This window comes from Neolamprologus multifasciatus, chromosome 14 (genome assembly GCF_963576455.1).
Source record: "Neolamprologus multifasciatus chromosome 14, fNeoMul1.2, whole genome shotgun sequence".
Classification (NCBI taxonomy): Eukaryota; Metazoa; Chordata; class Actinopteri; order Cichliformes; family Cichlidae; genus Neolamprologus; species Neolamprologus multifasciatus.
Window position 1 is genome coordinate 24,257,876 of NC_140452.1, and position 22,556 is coordinate 24,280,431.

A 22,556-nucleotide genomic window follows, 5' to 3' on the forward strand; every position below is an offset into this window, starting at 1 on the left:
TTGTAGCTCATAAAAAAATAATTATTACCTCACGCTGCCTGGACTAACACTGTTAAAATCTTGTCAGTGAAAGTGAGCCATACTCATAATGCATTATCCAAGAGAAGAGTTTACTGAAGAAACTCCAGAAAGCAAATGCTTGCTGAGGGTGGTGCAATGACATCCAGATGTTGCATAGGCTCCTTGTCCTCGAATAGCAATTCTTCCCTGGAGTTATGTAAGAGTTGCTCCACCCTCTGAAGACTATTCCCACCTTTGCATCCGATTCTGCTGGAGAGAAAACGTGTCTGGCATGTGCCTGCATCCTGACTTTTGCTTACTTTTATAAAACGCAATCTGCATATGGTCTTTTAATTTTCTAATGGTGAAAAATTGCATCATGTTGCAGTTAGGCATCTTCTATCTGATGAACGTGACTATGTCACAGTTATTCAGTTGTGTGTTTGATGTTGGTTGGGAAAAGCTCTGGAAGCTTCTGCATGCTCATACAGACACGTACACACACGTGGTGTATATTTAGACCACAGATATGAGGCACTGTGAGGGGAACAGCAGGTAACTGTTTCCTTCCCACATCGTTTCTGATGCATGTCCCTTTATACCACACAAGGCAGAGAGTAAAAGCATTTTTATCTTAATGATTTAGTCTTGATTAATTGGCCTCTGGTTGAACTCGAGTCTGCACATGCTGAGGAATCTCAGTGTAAACTGTCACTCCTGGGCATTCAGAAGGACAAACAAACATGGGGGTGGGGTGGGTTGTAAAAACTGTTCATGAGCTCATTTGTTGGGTAGTCATGTATGTAACTCAGCTTCAGGTACTTGTGAGTTCTAAACATGGCTATGAGTGGGTTGTGGACCTTTATGTCCCTCAAAATTTCATAGGAAGTTCTAGATGCCTCCCCCAACACATCACTAAAAAAGTCAAGCCACTCATCAGCTGGCATGTCAGGGCAATTTGTAGAGAGCAGTAAAAGAAAAGCACTGGGAGGGGGGTCAAGAGATAGATGGAATTCCTTTGGTTGGAGAACACCTAGTCCTGCAGTGTCAGACACCCAGATCAATATTTTAATATCTGCATAAGTAAAGCTATAGCATGAAATGTCTTTCTTTGTACTGGAGGCAGGTTTCAGTTCTGTATATTCCTCAGAGATGAAACAGGAGACAGATAATCCTGTGAATGTAAATGTGCGATTTTGAGATCACAATACAGACAATAACATTAATCTGTGTGCTAAAGAAAAGGCTCAGCAGTTTTATGAAACTTTTCTTTCCGAAGAAAGCAGATCCTGCTTGGCTTTTTTTTTTTTTTAAAAAATCAGTGGTCTTCCAGACAACCCCCATCGTTTAGTAGCTACCCTGCAATCAGCAGCTGAGTTGGACAGACGTGGCAGCGTGGGTGTGGGGGTAGGGCTGAGGCTCCTGCAACTTCTGGGGAAGCATGAATACTGCTGCATGAAACTTTCTGGATGTTTCCATGTGAAGTTAAGCAGCAGTTTAACAACAGCCAGGGAACAAGTTACAGCTTTTATTCTGAAAACTTCTGGAGTAAAAATGCTTACTGAGTAACATCCTGCCTGCTGAGACTGTTTTGATGCATGGTGGTGTTCCATACTTGAAGAGAAGCTCATACACACAAATGCCAAAGAGTACAAAAATAACTTTAACTCTGTATTTATATGCATGCAAAACAATCATTTAATTCACAGTCAGTGGCAGCTTAATCTTTATCTCCAATCATGTGATGAAACTAGAGTTTAAGATTGAGTCAGCAAGCAGTGTTAAAAACAGAGGAGACTGAGGCAGAAACTTAAGACTGACCAGGATTCAGATTTTCTAGTCAGGAGCCTTCTGTGGGAAAGTTTTAACGCTGATCCAGGACCAGCACTTACTTCAGTCGGCACAGCTTTCATCCCACCCCGTGATTTCAAGAGGGGACGTCCCAGCTCCCAGCTCCCTGAGGAAACACAGACACCCTCATTTGAATATCCCATTCCCAACTTCTAGAAAATTCTCTTTTAGGATATATAGAGCCAGGGAAGTCTGTCACAGCCACGCTATCCACCGGACACAGCTCGGAGAAGCAACCCTGCGATAATCTGTGCCAGGTAAGGATCAGAAGATAACGGTCTTTGTTTCGCAGGGAGGAATGTGGCGACTGAATGAACTGCTTTGTTTTCATGTGTTACAGCTGCAGTTCAGCTACCCTCCATTTTAACCAGTTTGAAAGCTGCAGCTAAGATTCCTCTGTCTGTCAGAGAATACTTCTTGTATTTCTTCTGTTTCCAGTAGGGAACAAATCCTGACCTGTTATCAGAGCTGAAAGTTGTCATGCATCTGGCAGGGTGGCGCAGGCTTTCTGTTGCTTCCATGTCAGAACTTTGACAACAGTTTAAATGCATTCAGTTCAAACAAACAAACAAAAAAGGTTTGCAGGAAAGTAGCGTGCCTGCACCCAGTTTAGCTTGTCTTTCCACTAGGAAGAGTATCACTTTGACTGTGGCAAAGCTCATTGGATCAAAGCATTTCCCCCCCTCCAGGGTCGGGAAACAAACAGTGAAAAGTGCCTCATCTTGAATGAGTGGTGGGTTGACTAGATTGGCAGCTTAATATTTAATGTTTAAATTCTAGTGGTAGAAAACTTGAAACTAGAACAGAGAGGTTAGACTTTGTACTTTGCATAGAGTTTCTCTCCATGAGAATCTGCCTATATGTTCTCACTGCCTGCTCCACAGAGATTACTACATACACCTCTTGTCTTTCAGAATGAAAATCGCAGAAATGAAAACATCTCAAGGTATCACAAACATGCAATCACAGAGGAATAGATTTCTCATGCAGACAGTATGAGTCTGCATGAGAAACAGTATGCCAGTGCAGCTGGTTATTCAGAGCCCGAGGCTGTGCATTCAGCCCATTGTTTGAACCAGAGATGGGGTGATTTGGGTGCAGCCTACAGGCATACGCCCTTTTCTTTCTCTGCAGGCAACATGAAAAAAGTCTGCACTGTATGTCTCGCAAGACTGTGGCAAAGGGATTTCTGATCCTCGCATCTGAGGAGACACTATTAACCATTTGTATCACTTAAAATGTGTCCGGAGAAGCGAGATCCAGCTCAATCCAAGTAAACGTCGAGTTTCAGCTGTTCAGCTCAGGCAGCGGTCGCTGCTGACGTGGCACCAAACATGTCTCCCTCAAACTCGGGACATTCCAGAGCTCCTGAGTGGGCTGGGTCAACTCTGCCAAGTGTAGTCGGCTCCCTGGCATTTTCTTTCTGAGATATATTTTAATAAATGAATACATTTCTGAATATCACAAACATGCTCTTCTTCTTTTTCTTCTTCTTCTTTTTAAGTAATAATGTCATTATCGTTCTCTTTGCTTCCTCTTCACAGAGTGCAGCTGCTGTTGGAGACAGACAGGATGTGGATGACTAACATTGTAGGCCTTTGTCTGCTGGCCTTGGTGGCCTCTGCAGAGGATGTGAAGCTGAGCACCCACGCCACCGCGCTGGCTGATAAAAGCACCAACTTGGCCTTCAGGTTTGTATATTATTGATTCTGGCGCACTTGTAACGTAAAGTAATATTCTCTGTATTTATATATAGATATATGCATTTTTTCACTTTAGCCTCTACCACACCATGGCAAAGGAGAAAGACACAGAGAACATCATCATTTCTCCTGTGGTGGTGGCCTCCTCTCTGGGGCTGGTGGCTCTTGGTGGCAAAGCCTCCACTGCCTCCCAGGTGAAAACAGTCCTCAGCGCTGACAAACTCAAAGATGAGCATCTGCACGCAGGCCTGTCAGAGCTCCTCACTGAGGTAAGGAGCTTCCCTTGTTTCATAATTCCACCATCATCACCACAGGCCATAGACTCCGAGCTGTCCTTATATCACAAATTAATGGCGTACATGTGCCACTTCTTCTCAGGTGAGCAACGCCAAGACACGCAACACCACCTGGAAAATCAACAACCGCCTCTACGGCCCCAGCTCTGTGTCCTTTGCTGACGAGTTTGTGAAGAACAGCAAGAAGCACTACAACTACGACCACTCCAAAATCAATTTCAGGGACAAGAGGAGCGCAGTGAACTCCATCAACGAATGGGCGGCCAAGTCCACAGGCGGCAAGCTGCCTGAGGTCACCAAGGATGTGCAAAACCCAGACGGAGCCATGATCGTCAACGCCATGTTCTTCAAGCGTGAGTATGGCGTTAACGCCTGACTGAAGGTCTTTGTGAGGCCAGATGCCTGTGCAGAGTTGTGACCTCGTGTCTTTTTTCCCCCCTTCACAGCTCACTGGGAGGAGAAATTCCACGATAAAATGGTGGACACCCGTGGTTTCCTGGTTAGTCGCTCATTTACTGTCGGAGTTCCCATGATGCACCGCACAGGTGAGTTTCTCTCTCATCTTTCTTTTTGATCTTATTATGTCTCCAGAAGCCGATAAGCCACCCTGCCTTCAAGTACACACACATGATAAGATCTGCTTTGTCTGCCCCTCTCTCAGGTCTTTATGATTTCTACGAGGACACAGAAAATAAAGTCTTTGTGCTGAACATGCCTCTGGGCCAGAAACAGGCCTCCATGATCCTTATCATGCCCTATCACCTGGAGCCCCTGGAGCGCCTGGAGAAGCTCTTGACAAGGAAGCAGGTGGACACTTGGCTCAGCAAGATGGAGAACAGAGCCGTAGCCATCTCCCTGCCTAAGATCTCAGTGGAAGTCAGCCACAACCTGCAGGTAAATGTTTGCACACTGGATGGCTCAAATGCAGTGTAACTTTAGGAGTGTTAGAAAATATTACTGTGAACCCAGAGCGCTGAGCAACTTCATCTGTGTTTTGCAGAAACACCTGGCTGAGCTGGGCCTGACAGAAGCTGTGGACAAAGCCAAGGCTGACCTGTCCAACATCTCTGGAAAGAAGGATCTCTACCTTTCAAGCGTCTTCCACGCATCAGCCCTGGAGCTTGACATCGAAGGAAACCCATACGACACAAGCATCTTCGGTACTGATAAGATGAGGAACCCCAAACTCTTCTACGTAGATCACCCCTTCATTTTCCTGGTAAAGGACAACAAGACCAACTCCATCCTGTACATCGGCAGAGTGGTTAAACCTAAAGGGGACAAAATGCGTGATGAGCTATAATGTTTAAAGTTATAAATCGTGGTGGGTAGCTTTATTTGTGAAATTATGGCAGGAAACTGTGCACGTGTGTAATTGTGTGGGATACCTCAGTAGCACATTCCAATTGACAATCTGTGGACTGAATATCCGAGCTTAGAAACATTCGACTTTCCCAGGGAACAAATCTGTTTACATGGCTTCGTCTTAAGAACATGCTGGTTTGAATAATCTAAAAAAAAAGAACACAGACGTGCCTTTTTTAAGACTTCCACAAACAAACAGCAGTCGGCACAGCAGACAGCATGCTTATATTAAGTACGAGTCCTCTTTCACATCCTGTTTTTGCCTGTGTGTGTTCAGCTACGACCTGTGTTTGTTTTTTTTTTGCAATATCTTTAACGTTTAAAGAGAAAAAAGATCGATGCACAAGCTGTTTTACAGTGCCGTCTCATTCCCCCTCTCATTTTGCCTCCAGTCTGCACTGAACTGTTCCCCTGCACGAGCTGAGCTTGCAGGGGAAAGGTGGCAAAACGTCTGGTGCTTAATTTAAGTTGCAAACCATCTTCTGTGTCGTTTTCTTGCTGTAGGTATTTTCCACAAAGAATCTGTTGGAATTGTGTGATTTATCTGATTAATGTGGACCTTTTTCAATAAAAAAAAATGACGAGAACATATTTGTGCGTGGCTCTTGTCTTTGTCGAGAATCTCCTGAATGAATACCACGTGAATGCCATTCAAATACGGATGATCGAGTGCTATATAGGGAGCTGAACTGGAGAATGTGTGCACGCTAGTGTTAACATCTCTAAAGGATAACAATCTTTCCAGCTGGCTGAAGGTCAGACAGTCTTCCCAGGTCTGGAATGCAGTGATAACCCTCAAGGGAATTTGGTGGACCATTTCTCTAAACACTACTAGCCTAAATAATAACACCAGTGAGATCTTTTGTTGGGATCTTCCTGACAATGCAGACTCTACATTGTTTAAAAACTGGAGTGCAGGTTTCTCATGGTGAGTGGGAAATCTAATCTCCAGATGTTTGGCATAGCAGGATGTAGCTGCAAGACAACAGCACACTGACAAAAGAATAAACGTCTATAAATGAGCGCCTCATAGACTCTCAGTATTCCTGTAGGGCTTCTGTTTCATGCACGTCAAATACGCATTGGGACAGAAATAAAAATAAAGAATGCTACAATAAAAATCACCAGAACCTCTCATACAAGAGGACGTAATCTCATTGTGAGACACAAGTGTGTCTTCTACAGAGAAGCATGCCGCCACCTTGTGGTTGCTGAGAATAAGAGAGAGCAAGCTTTTTAAGGTGTTATAAATGAGTGATTTAGTTACTTTATATTTACACAGATCTTACACATTGCATTACAGTTACATAATATACAAGACAAATAAACATCATATAAGTTACACAATATAGATAACAATATATTGCTGACTGACTTAGCTGTTGATTTGTATACTGAGCATGAATAATGCTTCTTCTATTTGCAAAAATAACATGATGTGATCAGTGGGAGAATTTGCAAAATTTATAATCGGCTAAAATATGTTTCATTGTTCAGCGTGTGAATATAAGATTACTTCATACTTAGGGCTGAGTCCAAAACATGCATCAAAAAAAGGTACGTTTCTACTAAACGACATTTTGTATCTATTTCAGTTTTTTATTTGTAAAGGTTTTCCCTTATGCAATCCGCAATAAAACTACAGTGCACAGGGTCATTTCTTGCATTGCTGTATTACTTTTCTTTTCTTTTTTTAATCTAAAAAGAAGTAAATAAGAGGTTAAAAAACAAAACAAACAAAAAAAACCCAAAATTTGCTCAGCGCTCATTCCCAAATTTTTTTGTGAAAATTTTGTGTTTTAATTCTTGTACAGGGCTTTCTAGCTCTTATGTCTGTGACAAGCACTATATATATATATATATATATATATATATATATATATATATATATATATATATATATATATATATATGTATTTGCTAATTTAATTTGAACCGGAAGGTGGTGCTGTTCATCTGTTACTCCTTGCTGTCCTGGATATATATGTGTAAGTTATATACGTGGGACCGTTATCTTTTAAAGAAACCATGTGACACTTGACACACGATTATAAATTCATGTGTGTTAATAATAATTAAATAATAATAACAGTTTGGTTGGAATTTTGGTTGATGTTAATAAAAACATAATGTTTTCTCTACATTTTTGATTTTCCCCCGTTAAGCCTGATGTATATACAGTCGACACACATACAGTGTGCCTGTGAGCAATACATTTCACAAAAACGCCATATGTATTAAACGTGATACAAGTTAAAGCTTGTATATGCAAACTGATATTCAATGTCTTCTATTAATTCGTCAGAAGGTTGAATAATCTCTCCAGTTTTATTTATTGATGTTTTTCATTATTCAGGCTTTACAGGTTTAAAATGTCTGAGATCATTGAGAATTTTTCACTGGGTTACTGAGCACCTCATCAGAAACGGAACATTAAGGTGGATTCATTTAACTAGAGTTTTGAGTGCTGACAATAGATGTTAAAATGACACTGAGCACATTAGAAACAGTGACATGTTTCACTAAAGGAAGTGGCCATTTTCCTCCTCATGACAGAAATAAAAATGAGTCATACTTTTCCTTATTTATACTTGTTAAATATTTCAAGAAAAAGAAAACTGTAGGCATGGGCTTAAATGTACTTTGTCATGTGCTTCAAGACAGTAGAAAAAAAACTTTCCCCTTTCTTTTTTTTCCTCTCATCTTGTTATTTTCATACAGTAGCAGCTTTTGCCTCAAACTTCAGATGGCTAACCAGTTTTAGAATTCAGCCACAGCTAAGTAACAGTCTCGACAACTATATTATGAGCTTTATAACAAACTAAAAACAGATAAAATCACCAGAAAAAAAGATAACATTTCATTTTGAAATAGGCGTTTGGGGCACTCAAATTTTCCAGCAAGTGAGCTTCTGATTGCCCTGTAATAGGTGACCACGCAGTGGCCGGTAGGTGCAGAGAGGAGCGAGTGAGTGCATCCATCATGAAGGAGTGGTGCACCTTCCCCGTGATTCTGGCAGCAGGTACGTAGGCAGGTAACTCTCATTACATTAGCACCATTGTGTTTTGCTGCGCTGGCTGCAGGCAGATTAGCCGGTCGATGGACAATCCTCTTAAAGAAGTCTGCCTTAAGCCACAGTGAGAAGCTGGGTGGTGCTCTCTGTCCTCTGCGTGCCCCTCCCAGCTCTTTGTCTCTATTTGGATGGATGCTTACTCCTCCTGATGCTTTCTTCTCTCCTTTCCTCTCCTCTAGTTTTGCTTGCTCCACATTTCTCCTTCTCTTCCTTGCCTTCACAACTTTTTGTCCACCTGCCTGTTGGCCTTGCGGAAATGAGTCTTGATCTCCTCTGTCACCATCTCTTGCCAGTTGTCCCTAGTTGACACAGAGTAAGGTGTTAAAATCATGGCTGTAAATTGTGCAGTTGTCAATTTTAGGGAGTGCTCTAGGATCCACAAAAACACAACGAGAGCTGCTACAAACACAGTAAATTAAAAAAACAACAACAACAAAAAACCACCAGCCAGCCACAATGAAAACGAATGCACTAAACAAGGAGGGCTTTCACCAATCTGCTTAAGAAGATACGACAAGATCAAAAGATTAATGTGGCACTGCCAGACCACAAGCAATTTGTGAGATCCAGAAATCTATCAGGGAAATTTATGTGCACAATCTCATCACGGTAGCACTTTACAGCACAACACCAGCTGGCATGCAAATCTATACCTCCTGTGTATGGACTAAGAAGGTCAAGCCTTTTTCTCTGCTTTCTTTTTCCTGTATGCAGCTATCTCCTCAGGGTTCAGCCCGTGATTGTCTTGCCTGAAGCAACATGGGGATAGTTGCAGTTTGCATGAGTGGCAGGACACAAGTTACATGTGTGCATCACACTAATGAAAAGCAACATTTCTGAAAATATATCCGAAAAAAAAAAGATGTTTACAAGTGACTCATGAATCTGATTTCAATGGCAAATTGTGACAATCGCACACATTTCATTATTTCCCTTTAAATTCAGCTGTTGTGACGGTGCAGTGAGCGAATGAAAAGCGAGACTCGGTCTCTTACCCTGGTTTAATCTCTGGTGGTTTTGGCAAAGGCTTTGTAAAGTTGGTTTTCCCCACAAGCCAGTATGTCTCCTCAATACCTTTACCCTGCAACAAAAAGAACAACTCAGAACTGTGCAGTCGGTCTTTTAGTAAATAAGTAAGTCCTTCCCAAAGTGTTACCTTTAGCTCTGTCTTTCCTCGGACTTCTATTTTATAACCATCGTTAAGAGAGCGGAGGATCTTCACTGTGCTCATATTTACATGGATTCTATAAGCTGAGGATAGGATAAAGCGCATATAAAGACAATATACAGACAACAGAGTCAACCTAAACATGCCACGATGCAGCAAAGATCGCACGTACGCAGGCCAGTGGATTCCATACGAGAGGCAGTGTTCACGGTGTCTCCAAAAAGGCAATACCGAGGCATAGTCAGACCCACCACGCCTGCAACGCAGGGCCCTGCAAAATACACGACAGAAGTCCAATCATTCCATTCACTCATGGAAAAATGTCCGTTACTAGTGGTGTTTTAATTTAAAGGTTGAAAGCCATGGTTTCAATTAGAAAAGTTTTAGTATCTGAGGTGTTTTACATCCCTCACTTGGAGAGAAGCATTAAGAGTCCCACCTCATAACAGAGCATGCATCAATAACAACAAATACGAGAGAGATTAAACATGAAATTGAGCAGCTGAGGCAGAGGTGGGTTGCAGTGGAGTGGACTGCAGATGTGCAGCAACTGTGGGCAAACTAAAGTAGCTTAAACCATGCACTATAATGCCTGAGTTATGCTTTAGGAGCAAATAACTTAATAACATACCCGGAAATGCCTCTTAACCCTGCGGGGTAACTTTAACCTGATGCACACCTCCAAGGAAATGCAACTACTAATCAGGCTGATGCAGCCCACAGCACCTCTGATTGGTGTGGAAGGTTACAGTGTAGGGTTAGGAGGGGTTATGTTGTAAGCTATGACGTGGATTTCCTGCTAAAGGATAATTCAGGCATACAATGAGATATCAGCTGATGTGGGCTGGCATGGCAATGAGCTGTGACTGCCTGTGTCTACCTGAACTAATGCTTGTCCATTGACTCTGCATCAAGCCGAAAGCACTGCAAAGTCCACTGCCAAGACTGCAACTCTACTTACTACACAGTATATTTACCTGTGTCATAGTCTGGTTATGTTTTTTTTTAATTGTTGTGTTATTTTGTACGATGCACCAAAGTAGCCAACATATACTGTTTCTAAATGAACAAATATGATCGGACTACTATGGGGATTCCTGTTCTAAAATCTCTTTCAGCGACGCACATTCATCTTTGTTTCTACCTGATAAGCTTGTCAGGCTGATAATGACTCCAAAGACTGCCACGCCCACCTGAGTGGATTCCTATTCGTATCCTGACGGGCACGTCCGGCATGTGTCGCATATGGAAGGTTCCCACTGAGCTGAGGATGTTCAAAGACATGTTGGCGATCTCAGCAGCGTGCTTGTTGCCATTTTTCTTAGGCAGGCCTGATGCTACCATATAAGCATCACCGATGGTCTCCACCTGGACAAATCAAGAAGTTTATTCAGTGAAAGGGCAAATCAAGTGGAAGTCAAAGGTCTCAGACCAGTAACCTCTGAAACTGGGTGTTTATTAGGCGATATTATTCCCTGACCTTATAGACATCATGGTTAGAGAGCACAGCATCGAATAGTGTGTAGAGGTCATTCAGGAGGTCGACCACCTCAATGGGATCACTGAGCGAGGAGATGGTGGTGAAACCCACAATGTCGCTGAAGTAGATTGTCACCTGATCAAAGAACTCTGGCTCCACCGTGGCACCAGTTTTCAGGGCCTCTGCCACAGAACTGGACAGAAATAGAAAGAAAAAAAAAGGACGAACGAGATGATCATGGAGTAGGGGTACATTTATTTTCCAAACTTCAGGCTGGCAGGATTGTGTGAGAGTTTTGACTGACGGTGGAAGCATTTCAGACAGCAGCTTCTCCGTTCTCTGCTTTTCCACCTCCAGCTCCTCTGTTCTCTCTCTTATGAGATCCTCGAGGTTGGAGCTGTACTGCTCCAGCATCCTCAGCATGGAGTCGATGATATTGGTCTTCTTACCCTTGTTGATTAGCTTGAACTATTGGAAAAAGTACGGCGTCATGTTAAACAAATATGTATAGAGCTCTTTAAATAGTTTAGATGAAGTAAAGAAATGAGGCCACGAGGTCGTCTGCAAAAACGAACCCGGTCAAAGATCTCATCAAAGGTCGGTCTGCGGTCAGGCTGTTCGCTCCAGCACTGCTTCATCAGCTGGATGCATTCAAGCGGGGCCTGGTCTGGAGCCACAGTAGGACGGCACATGGGAGGAGGTTTTTTCACCTTACGGATAATCTCTGGAGAACACGGGATGAATAAATATCAAAGTTATTACAGGTGCCTAAAGCCAAACTAAAAACTAAAGCTGTTTGTAAAACAAACATTTTAATTAAGTGAAATAAAAATAATGCAACTAAATAAAACCTTAAATAAAATTTTTAAAATAATTGAAACAGTTTTGCGAACTTGGAAAAAAAACTTAAGTAAAAAATATACAGGTAATATAATTTTACTGTTTGCTAGTTTGGTAAAATTGTATGTACATTTCCCTGATAAACCTTTGAGGGATTGTTAATTGAGACTGTGGGGGTCTACGACACTGTGAATCAAATGTACGGTGGCCCTGAGAGGCCAAAAGGACTGCAACTTAAGAAAACAACAGCAATAAGAAAAATGCTGCAAAAGCACACAAAACACAACGGAAATAGGAAAAACGAAAACAGAAATAGGAAAAAACACAAGGGAAGTGTTTCTGGGGAGACAATAACCCGACGGACCAGTTGCAGGAACCCAAAACATGGTAGGTGTGTTTTATCATGATTCATATAATACTAATGATGGATTTTTAGGCTAATAGTTAGGCTAACACACTTACCTCATCTTTTCTTTCCTCACAAAACCAATAGATCCTCCACTTCCTTTAAGTGTCTCCCAGCGCAATTCATGGTTCCCGCAACTGGTCTGTCGGGTTATTGTCTCCCCAGAAACACTTCCCTTGTGCTTTTGGAAATCTGTTTATTCCTATTTCTGTTTTCGTTTTTCCCATTTGTGTTTTGTTTTTTCCTATTTCCGTTGTGTTTTTTGTGCTTTTGCATCGTTTTTCTTATTGCTGGTGTTTTCTTAAGTTGCAGTCTGTTTGGCCTCTCAGGGCCACCGTACAAATGCTTTCAAAAACTTCTGTGGATTTTCCAAAATCTAGCGTCTGACACATGCCCTCCATACAATAATAATTAAAAGACAGATCTAACACTAAAACTAATGAACTAAAACAAGAAAGAAATCAAACGGGAGACTAACTGACACTAAGCAGAATTAAAAACAAATTACAGAATACAAAACTGTTATTACTTTTATCTCTATACCGACACACTGTTAACTGACTTTGAAGTGGAAAGACAGCTTTTGGTGGCAGCCAAACCAAAATCAGATATCTCCATCTTCTCCTTACTAAATAAGTAAATAACTAATTTTTTGAGTATTCTGTGATGAATACACACCTTCGGGTGGCAGTCCCAGCATACAGTACGGTGGCCCTCTCACCACCACCTCTTGAAGAATGATAGAAAAACTGTACACGTCTCCCTTAAATGTCCCTTTGCGAGAATTTGCAAGGTCGCGTAGAAACTCTGGTGCTGTCCAAAACAGATCTAAGTACAACAAAGGAAACATTTAGATTCTGGCATTGTTTCAATAAAGTATATTGAGTGTAAAACACAGCACAGCAAACAGTACCTTCAGGTGGGGGCTCTTCTAAAGGAGCTTTCTGAGACTCCAGCAGTTCATTGAAGCCATAATCAGTAATCTTGAGGACAAAACGGCCGTCTACCACACAGTTTCGGGATTTTAGCCTGCCGTGGGGGAAGTCCCTGTGGTGAAGATATTTTATACCCTAGAAAGATTCAGATGCAAATCACACTTTGATTCAATCACAAAGAAACAACTAAAAACACTTAATAAAACTCTTGCTGTTTTCTTCCCTTCAAAAAATGGCAAGCGGTTCTTTTCTAAAATACTTTTTTTTTTATCACCTTGATGAGATCGAGCATGAGGGAGGACTTGAACATCCAGTCTAGTTTAACGTCCTCGTTCCTCAGCAGGTCCTGCAGACTGCCCCTCGAGCAGTGCTCCGTCACCATCGCAAACATGGAGCAGTCCAGAAAGAAGCCCAGGAACGGATTTACGTTCTCGTTTCTCAGGTCCTTCATCTGTGAAAAGTAGCTGCAGTTTGTTAAGATGACCAAAAAATCATACACATTTTTCAGTCTTAATATTTGCAGGATTTACACATTCAGTTTTTTTTTTTCTCATTCCTCATTGGGTCACAAAGGAGAGCACATGTCACCTAAATATTGTGTTGAAATGACACATGACAATAACAGTGTATAGCTTATATTTGTATTTGTACCATTTGATAACACAGTATTTTGCATTTATATCTTGTATATTTGTATACACTGTATTTTGTATTGTATGCATATATATATATATATATATATATATATATATATAGTATACATATATATGTATATATATATATATATATAGTGGTGTCAGAGCACAATGTCTTGCTATTTGCCCTCTGTGTATGCTGTTGACCAGGAGCGTCACATTTCATCTCTCTGTATATCCATACTGGGCGGAGACAACAATGGAGTTCACTCTGACTTTGACGTGCAGTCCTCTGACTCTAACCCTAACTTGCTCTCAGATCACTCTCTTCCACAAATTGTCATAAAAATCTGTAAAAATCTGAAGACACAGTAAGCAGAACATGTCTTCTGAGGCATATTAATATGCTGCTCTACCTTCATGAAAATCCTGGAGGTGCTTTGTTTTACTTCCTTGAAGTGGCCCTCTTCGAATTTCTTTAGCCAAACCCAGTCGCCCTAAATGCAAAAGCATGATATTATTATTATATGAAATTAAACTTTTGCATTGATAGAGTCATAAAGGGTTCTTATTTAGTCAACCTCCTTCCACTGAAATGTGTTATTTTTGTATATAAAGCATCTTGAGTCACTGGCCCAGACATTATGTTACACGAGGATCTCCCTTACCTTCCTCACTTACTCACCAGCTTATGTTAAGAAGCTTTAGTGAATATTTGATGTAAACTCAGCTTACCTCGTACACAGCTACATTAGTGGTCTCATGAGTTTCTGTTTGCATGCTATTCACAGAGTGTGAGGGGTCTGCAGATTTCTCCTCCAGAGCGCTCCTGGACTCGCTCAGATCTTCTAAAGTGATTTTCTGCATGACATCAAACACCATTTAAAGATTTATTAGAAATGAGAGCTATGCTGTGCTCGGCAGACAATGTGGAAAATGCACAGATGATGGAACGGTGTGCTTTAGTCTAATTTAGTGATGACTTACCTTTTTGCTAAGCTGAGGATTGATAAAAGTGAGATCCTCTAAGGTCAGGAGGATCCGATTGGGACCTCTGACCAGCTGGATCTGATGAAGTCTCCTCCTGCCAAAGTGATTTTACAATAGGTAAACAGCACACATACAACAAATTCCCTGAATCTCAGAAACAATACGGGGGAAGTAGTGATGTCTCCCTCCAATGTCTACATCTGGAAAAAATTTTCTTTTTTTCTTCTGTTTTGCTGCAAATTTATATTCCCTGCTGTCATGATTTAATAAGTAAAAATAATAGTGGCTTGAACAAACCCAAATTTTCACCATTTTATCTAAAAAAGGAGAATGCTTATAGTAGATTCTTCTGGTGTATTTACCTGATATAGAGAATTACTGTGAGCCCCGCAACAGCCAGGGAGAAGATGACTGCTAACGCTATTATGATGTAGGTGACCTCCACACCTAAGGACCATAGTGGTATGCATTAGACTGATAAAGACAAAATGTAGACTTGGGTAAACTCTTTACACAAACACACCAGAGCCTCATACCTCCTGTGCAGATGATGCCTTGGTCAAACCAGCAGCTGGAGTCAGAGGGAGGAGGGGACCCTCCGGGGAAATTTATGGACCTCCCCGCAAAACGGAGTGCCCCTGATGTTAGGTCCACTACATAGGTCTGGTACAGCTTGCTGCCCCTGTTGTCAGAGTCCAGGATGATGTAGTTGGTCTTAACACTCCCAGAGGTGTCCACTTTGACCTCCTGGTTGAAGCCATTAAAAGTGATGTTCCGCTTGAAATAGGCCAAGTTCGACCCTGACAGCTGCATGCCTGCTTTCCTGACATTTTGGATGGACTTGGCCAGCAGGTAGATGCTGTTATAGATGGTCCCAAACAGCGGATGAACCTGCAGGTTCAAGCGAAGGCTTAGCAAGGTTGTAACAGAAAACATGACGGGCTTCCTATTTCAGTCATTTACAGCTGCTAAAAGGGATATTTTATAATTAATATAGAAAATCATATATTATTATTAAAAGCATGTGATTATGTTTTTCTATAATATGCGTGTGGAGACAGCAGGAAACATTATAACTGTCTAATGACTCAGCCTTTGCACCAATAAATGTCATGATATGCAACAATGTGTGATGGAATAACAAACAAAGAGGACATTGTGAGTGAAATCAGTTGAATTGGCTTCCTACCTGCTCTGGCTCCATGGGCAGCGTCACTTCTTTGCTCCTCTTGGCCATAGCAAACGCCTCGTTGAAGGACAGCGGCTCCGAGGCCACTGTGATAGTGAGCACAGCATCGTAGGCCTCTCTCAGGTTGCTGCTGTTTTGCAGAGGGAGGTAGGAGACGTTCATGTAGGGCACGCTGTAGAGCAGAGCGTCGTAGGGCACAAACACATACTTCCCTGAAGTCAGACCCATCTTGCGTGCTGTGAGGAGGAAAGTAGCCTGCTGCTGACCTCCAACCAAGACTGAGTGCATGCACATAACGATGACTGAAATGAAGAGCAAAGACACAAAGCATTACAAATTCCTTATGAATATATGTGGTGCACTAACAGGACTATTATGAACAAATGCTGTGTTGGGGAAAAGCACCTTATTTTTATTGAATGGAGAGAGTGTGAAATATCTTAACTGCAGTAAACGTGCCAGAAATTTAAGAGGAAATGTCTGAAACCTTTGCGGCTTCTTATTGTCAAAATAAAAGTCTTTAAAAAAAAAAGCAGACTAATTAAATTGGTGCCACTCTTCACTTTAAGCACGAGGTCAAACCTGAGTTATCTAAATGGCATCCGGCTCAGGTGTTGGAGAACAGCTGAGGTGTGGCAGTACTCTGGTTGGGTGATCTATTGGTTTGGCATTCTGCAAGTTGCTTTAATGTCAAATGATGTTTGCTCCCAGTGTTTTGTAACAAAAGTTGGTCAAAGCAGGGGTTGTTTGATTGTTAGGGGTTTCTCTGTGTTATTGTAGGGACTTTGCCTTACAATATTAAGTGCCTCGAGGTGTCTGCTGTTGTGATTTAATAATAAAATTGAACTGAAAATAAATAAATAAATCAATCAGTGGCCACTGTTATTTTGAGACCTCATTTGACTAAACTGAGCACACGAAATGTCCTTTTCTTAGAAAATCTCCCCTTTGGGCAAGAATATTGGCAGTAAGCGAAAGATAACAGATAGAGCTCCATTACCAGAGAAAGAGAAGGGTATGCTACTTCTTTACACTGCCGTGTTTTACTGTTGATTTTATATAACAAATATAAATGCATGGCCAAAATATCAGAGCCTTTGCGCGTTAGAACCATACCACAATTTCACAACTTTAACACAGCACAGATTGTACCTTGGGTGCTTTTCTCCTGTCCCTCCACAGACTACATATAATCATCTATGCGCCACTGTTTTTCTCACACACTCACCCCTGACACCTCCTGCATCCTGGATCTTCCTCATCGTGCTCTCCACCTCCGTCTCATTCACGCCCATAGATCCGACGAGTCTAACGGGAAGTCCCTTGCTCCTGAGAGCAGAAGCAACCCTCACAGCCGTGTCTATCCAGATGTCCTCATTGGATGACACTACCAGGACGCTGGCCCACCTGAAGTGTTTCAACACTACGAACAACACGTCGGTGGGAAACGGCACTGTCCTGGTAAAAGTTGGGTATGCCGTGGTGCTCTCCAGTTCATAGGCGACACAACCATATGAGAAGAGAGCCTTGTCCCAGTTCCTGGCGAGCAGAGACGCTGCGACACAGTATCCGGGGTTGGTGGGGCCAACGAGTCCGTCTGCTATGCCCTCGTAGTAAATATATGCCGTGAGCGCTTTCGAGGTTTCGCACGGCTCTTGGACGATGATGAAGTCCATTTTCAGGCCCAGATCTAGAGCGGCGTCCCCGTTTATCCTGCTCACGGCGAGCCTGGCCGCCGCAGCAGGCAGGGCCTTGTAAAAAACAGGATCGCAGTTCCAGGGCCCCAGGACCCCCACTTTGAATATCAAACAGCGGACGCAGCAAGGGAACGTCAGTACTCCCAGCAGGACCCATAACAGAAAGTTGTAAAAGGACAGAGCCGGTAAGGTGTGTCTGTTTTTAATTACGGGCACACACGAATGGCTGGACTCCCACAGCGGCCATCTGAAATTTGGAGCAATATGTTGCATTGTCCTCCCACGGTGACCAAGATAGTGAAGCCTTGCGTTCACTATCAGTTATCAGTCACACCTCTGACACCTGCAAACCGGGGTACAGACACAAGTCTCCATTTTGCCCAGTATTATTTGAACGTTCACAGATGTTTAAGCACAACTGAAGCACTCACCACATGTCTGTAACAGCATCAGGACAGGGTCCGATGAGACAATCTTACAGATACCCACTCGGATCTGCGTTCTTTCTTTTCTTTTTTCTTTATTTCTGTCTTCACACACACTCGCCAACTAACCATCCCCGAAACCTTTACCTGTTTGCCCCGGTGTCGCTCTGATGAAGACACAGGCCGGTCATCGTGTGGGGATTACGGGCTGAAAGTGTCACGAAAAGCGCCTAGATGGGGGTGTGGAGACAACTTTAGCACCCTGGAGAGCTACTTACGTCCTGCAGTCAGCGTCTCAGAAGGCTCCTGCGCGTTTCCACAAACAGCTCTGTTCTCAGGCAACATGTCTCTTAAAAAAGGACGCAAACCCACTCGTGTCTTTTTTTTCTTTAGCGTGTAAATGTGAAAAGAAAATTAGATGTATTCCAGATCGAAGTTTTTTTTTTTTTTTTTAAATCCTTCACTCCTCCTTTCGATAAAAAAAAATAAATAAAAATAAAGCGCAATTTCCCTCCCCCAAACACTACAACTCTTTGGTTTTGTAATAATTTAAAGGGGAAATGATTTAGTATGTTAGTATAGGAGGTCAGTATCAGCTACAGGCCCAATCAATCAAATCCCTCCAAAGTGACCCGGGACCAGTGTTACTCACTAATCCATTTTCAGTGAGGCACAATATAAGAGGATTGACAGCAGGCCTTGGCGCACTCTGAAAGCCTTGCTGTGGTCCAGGTTAGGCCTTTTTGCCTAGAAGTGTAATAACAAATTAATTTTTCCTCATTCTTCGTATAAAAGAGAAAAAGTAGGTCCTCCGTGTGCACACAGAGACAAACATTTAGCAAGCAAACGGGTCATCATCAAGACAACTCAGCCAAGGTGCACCGAGGCAAGTGAACAGCGCTTTAATTGGCCTAATGTGCGCACGGTGCAGCTTGGATTAAATGAATTTGAACTCTGGCGAAGTGGGAGTAATTAGAGTTAACAAGGGCTTTCCCTGCAGGTCTCACGAATTCTGCCTGCGTCAGTCTTTTTTTCGGTCTTCTATCACTGGTAAAGGAGCCTGAGCCTGGCAGAAGCAACTGGTCGTCACCACATCCACACAAATATGGAGAGGGTGGATGAATGAATACAAACAAACAAACAAACCAACGGTGGTGGTACATAAAACATCATCACATGACTTTTCATGAACAGCCCGGAATGGGGAAAACCAAAACCAAATATATATGTGTGTGTGTGGTATATATATATATATATATATATATATATATATATATATATATATATATATATATATATATATATATACACACACACACACATAGAGCTGCAAAGTTGAGTCCACCTTTGTTGACCCATATCCCACATAAGCTGAAGAGCCTCTTAAACGTAACACCTTGACAACGCTGTCCTCCATCCAGGAATAGAGAGAAGAAATGTTGACACAGCGCAAAGTCCGTCCAATGAACAGCGAGCACAGGTCTGCTTCTGAGTGCAGCTCTGTGGGACACAGTGAAGCATCTGCAAGACAATAAACTGACAACCAAGTCAAAATACACAAATACACACGTAAATAAATATCAGCACAGTCAGACGATACGTCTCCTCACGAAAGATTCTCACAATATGCAGTGTGTGCAGAGAAAAACGGAAATGCAGTGTGGGCACGAAGGAGAAGGATGAATAAACATGCCCTTGGACCGATAAAATAGAATAATGAGGAGACAAGTAATGGAGACACCAGGGAGGAGAGTATTTTCAAAGGCCTTGGACTTTTTGTGTAGTCCAAGGCACAGAAACTCCCACTAACAAGCCAAACACTGCCTTGAATGCTGCGTATGCTAAAGAAGTTGTTCTGAGTTGTAGGGAGCTCTGTTCTGTCATGCCAAAGTCTTCATTTAGCAAGGTAAAGTACAATTCTCTTTTTAAGGGAGCAAAGTTATATTTAAGTGACGGGGTCAGCAAAACTGCAGCTGTTATTTTCTGTGATTAAAGTGAGAAAAAATGAATAAATAAAATAATAATAAAAAAGTAATAATATTTTTTTTTTAACTTAAGCGCATAGTGGGTTTTTTAATGAGTTCTGGTGCCATCTAGTGGACAAGTCCTTCACTGCTTGTTCATATTTCCCCCCCTTGAAGTCAAAAGATTTTCTGGCTAATATAACTTAATATAATTAACCTGCTCAGTAAAGAAAACTATTGTTTCCCTCACAGTTAAACCCGTCTTAAAGGGAAAACCACGGAGATTTGAAACACGCGCTGGTTTATAACACTTAACACTAAAAGGCAAAATCAAGCCCGAGCATTGCACTCCCTCTGCACATGCTCAGTTAGGCGCATATGCAGTACAAATTTATTAAACCACCTATTCAAAAAAATAAATAAATGAAATAAAAATCAGGAAAACACAAATATTTTAGTTCTTTATGATGATGATGATTATTACTTTAGCCAAAGCACAACATTCAACCACTTAAACTACTGTCTTTGTTCACGAATTCAAGTAAATATGTATTATAAGTAATATAAAAATAATACTAATAGCTTACTATTTTTTATTTTCCCTTTTTTGTAACTCAGTGAATTTGACAATAAGTATATGATTTCAAGTAAAGAGCTTGTGTATACTGGTGAATTAACTATTAACCAAACCTCACACTCGGTGGTGCTCTGATGAATTTATTAAGCACTTTGAAGCTGTCAGAATAACTTAACAGTAAATGGATTTTTAAAAATCTCTTTTCTTTACTTTATTTAAAAATGTGTCATATGTAACTTTTTTCTCAGATGTCTTTACTGGACACTGCTAAAACTGGATTAATTTGAACTTCTAACAGGTATAACTGGAATAGACTAACAGAAGAAAAGAGCAAGATCTCTAACTTTTGGTAAAGCCTTGTTACAATTGCCTCTGAGTCCTTGTACTTTTTTTAATATTTTTCGAAAAACCTAAATGGTCGGCCTTTGCAGCACGTTGCTCTGAATAAACCTAACTGGGCGTTTGTTCTTTTCAAACATCTGAGCAGCAATGTTGGTTTTACCCTTCTGGTTTATTCCTCTGCAAACATTATTCAGGAGGTTTAATCTCCACCTGCTTAATCATTTGCCTACCCTATAATCTATTATTTGAATTTTGCCACGTGAATAAAGGTTTTTCTTGTTACCTTAAAAAAAAAATCCCAATAGCATGAACGATAAGTAATGTTTTTCAGTTTCAGATACTGTAACACGCCCCTGAACACTGGGATTGTAACCAAGGAGGATTGTTGACACTGACATTGAAATAACAGAACGACCCAGCAATCACAAACTTGTTGTTAGGTGCACTCTGGCTGTTATGACTGTTGTAGAATGGACAGATTATGAAACAATGCTCCCTGAGCACAAAAGGCACCCACTCATTTTACCCAAACACCTGAACTCGCAGTGGGAGCAAACCACACAAAAGTGATTTCTATTTCCTTTGTGTCTCCAATGATGTGTCGTGCAGACACTTTGTGTGATTTTGTATCACTTTGTGTGTCCTTGTTTGAAATCTCTTTGCAGCAACTGTGTGGCTCAGCTTTGGCTATATTGCACTTTTTCTTGTGTTTATCTCACATTCGTGTTCCATTACGGTCTTTTTGAACTATTCTGTGTATCTTTGGGGTCGTTTTGTCTCTTATTGCAGATGTTTTTGTCTCAGTTTGGTACATTTTGCATCTCTTCATTGGTTGGTGTATGTTTCATTTTCATTTCAAGCAGTACTCAAGGCCTCCCTCGACCAACTGAGCCTAGGGGCCTGTGTCCAGCAGGCCTCTAATCCTTTGGTGGCATTTTTAATAAGCAGTATGCCATGGCAGGAGAAAAACAAGAAGAAAGAGAGCTGGTTTACTTATGATGTCATTAGACTAGGATTAGTGTTAGGGTCTTGAGCAAGTTCTGATCTTTTGACAAACCTGAAGACCCTTTTATTGCCAAAAAAAAGATGCCAGAGGTCTATGCGTGTGACAGTGTTTGCACAAAACACGCAAAAAATATGACCAGCTTTCCTGCAGAACTTACTGTAGTACGTGCCTTTTTGTTTGCAGGGAAAAAACAATAGTTGTACAGTTCCTCAATGCTGGCCTCAGTTTGTGTGCACCCCTGGGAGTGCTGGTGCATGTGTGTGTGCGGGTAACTGTATGGGTGTGTGCCATGGTGCTGTAATGCTCTCACGAGGAAAACAATGGACCTTAAGGGTGCAGATAGAGAGAGCCGGCATTGTTTGCATACCAACAGATGTTCATTATCACACTTGACCTCTGTGTTTTTGCTCCTGCATTATGAGAGAAGTGTTCCATGTCAGGATAACAGGGTGTAACACAAAATCTCCACAGATTTGGCCTGTGTAGGATGGTTGACTTAGTTATTTATTTAGTTGTCATGATTGTATTTGGACGATCAGACTTCCCCTGTCATATTGGAAGTAAATATCTATTAAATATGTTCAAATTAAACAGATAACCGTTTCTGTAGGTAT

General features: G+C 41.6%; 2 protein-coding genes across 6 annotated transcripts; one reads left to right on the forward strand and one right to left on the reverse strand.

The window, feature by feature from the left end:
* The first annotated feature begins 1,770 nt into the window (after nt 1-1,770).
* On the forward strand, nt 1,771-5,806 carry serpinh1b (serpin peptidase inhibitor, clade H (heat shock protein 47), member 1b). Of its 4 annotated transcripts, XM_085130635.1 has the most exons (8): nt 1,775-2,108; nt 2,766-2,797; nt 3,396-3,542; nt 3,631-3,823; nt 3,933-4,203; nt 4,297-4,395; nt 4,512-4,744; nt 4,851-5,806. In XM_085130635.1, the coding sequence occupies exons 3-8, from the start codon at nt 3,424-3,426 to the stop codon at nt 5,151-5,153; spliced, it is 1,218 nt and encodes a 405-aa protein (XP_084986761.1). In that variant the 5' UTR covers nt 1,775-2,108; nt 2,766-2,797; nt 3,396-3,423; the 3' UTR covers nt 5,154-5,806. The 4 variants fall into 4 exon arrangements, with proteins under 4 accessions (XP_084986758.1, XP_084986761.1, XP_084986759.1 ...); XM_085130632.1 differs by having other exon boundaries at nt 1,771-2,108; nt 2,766-3,542; XM_085130633.1 differs by lacking the exon at nt 2,766-2,797 and having other exon boundaries at nt 1,827-2,108.
* A 2,578-nt stretch (nt 5,807-8,384) lies between these two features.
* gucy2f (guanylate cyclase 2F, retinal) lies at nt 8,385-19,226 on the reverse strand. Of its 2 annotated transcripts, XM_085130630.1 has the most exons (18): nt 17,160-19,224; nt 15,932-16,233; nt 15,279-15,633; nt 15,105-15,189; nt 14,740-14,836; nt 14,488-14,613; nt 14,169-14,249; nt 13,392-13,568; nt 13,096-13,252; nt 12,861-13,010; nt 11,512-11,660; nt 11,241-11,404; nt 10,937-11,129; nt 10,650-10,824; nt 9,629-9,727; nt 9,445-9,539; nt 9,284-9,369; nt 8,385-8,587 (listed from the first exon to the last, which is right to left on the reverse strand). In XM_085130630.1, exons 1-18 carry the CDS (start codon nt 17,899-17,901, stop codon nt 8,506-8,508), a joined length of 3,315 nt encoding a protein of 1,104 aa, XP_084986756.1. In that variant the 5' UTR covers nt 17,902-19,224; the 3' UTR covers nt 8,385-8,505. The 2 variants fall into 2 exon arrangements, with proteins under 2 accessions (XP_084986756.1, XP_084986755.1); XM_085130629.1 differs by having other exon boundaries at nt 9,284-9,539; nt 17,160-19,226.
* Between the last annotated feature and the right edge of the window lie 3,330 nt (nt 19,227-22,556).

Bases quoted from the DNA above. Each gene is read 5' to 3' on its own strand.
- serpinh1b (XM_085130631.1), top strand. From the start codon at position 2,712: ATGTTCTCACTGCCTGCTCCACAGAGATTACTACATACACCTCTTGTC. The intron at 3,543-3,630 runs GTTTGTATATTA...TTTTCACTTTAG, and splicing joins AGCACCAACTTGGCCTTCAG to CCTCTACCACACCATGGCAA. The intron at 3,824-3,932 runs GTAAGGAGCTTC...ACTTCTTCTCAG, and splicing joins TGTCAGAGCTCCTCACTGAG to GTGAGCAACGCCAAGACACG.
- gucy2f (XM_085130629.1), bottom strand. From the start codon at position 17,901: ATGCAACATATTGCTCCAAATTTCAGATGGCCGCTGTGGGAGTCCAGC. The intron at 14,837-15,104 runs GTAAATACACCA...TCACTTTGGCAG, and splicing joins ACAGTAATTCTCTATATCAG to GAGGAGACTTCATCAGATCC. The intron at 13,253-13,391 runs GTGATAAAAAAA...GAATCTTTCTAG, and splicing joins TCATGCTCGATCTCATCAAG to GGTATAAAATATCTTCACCA.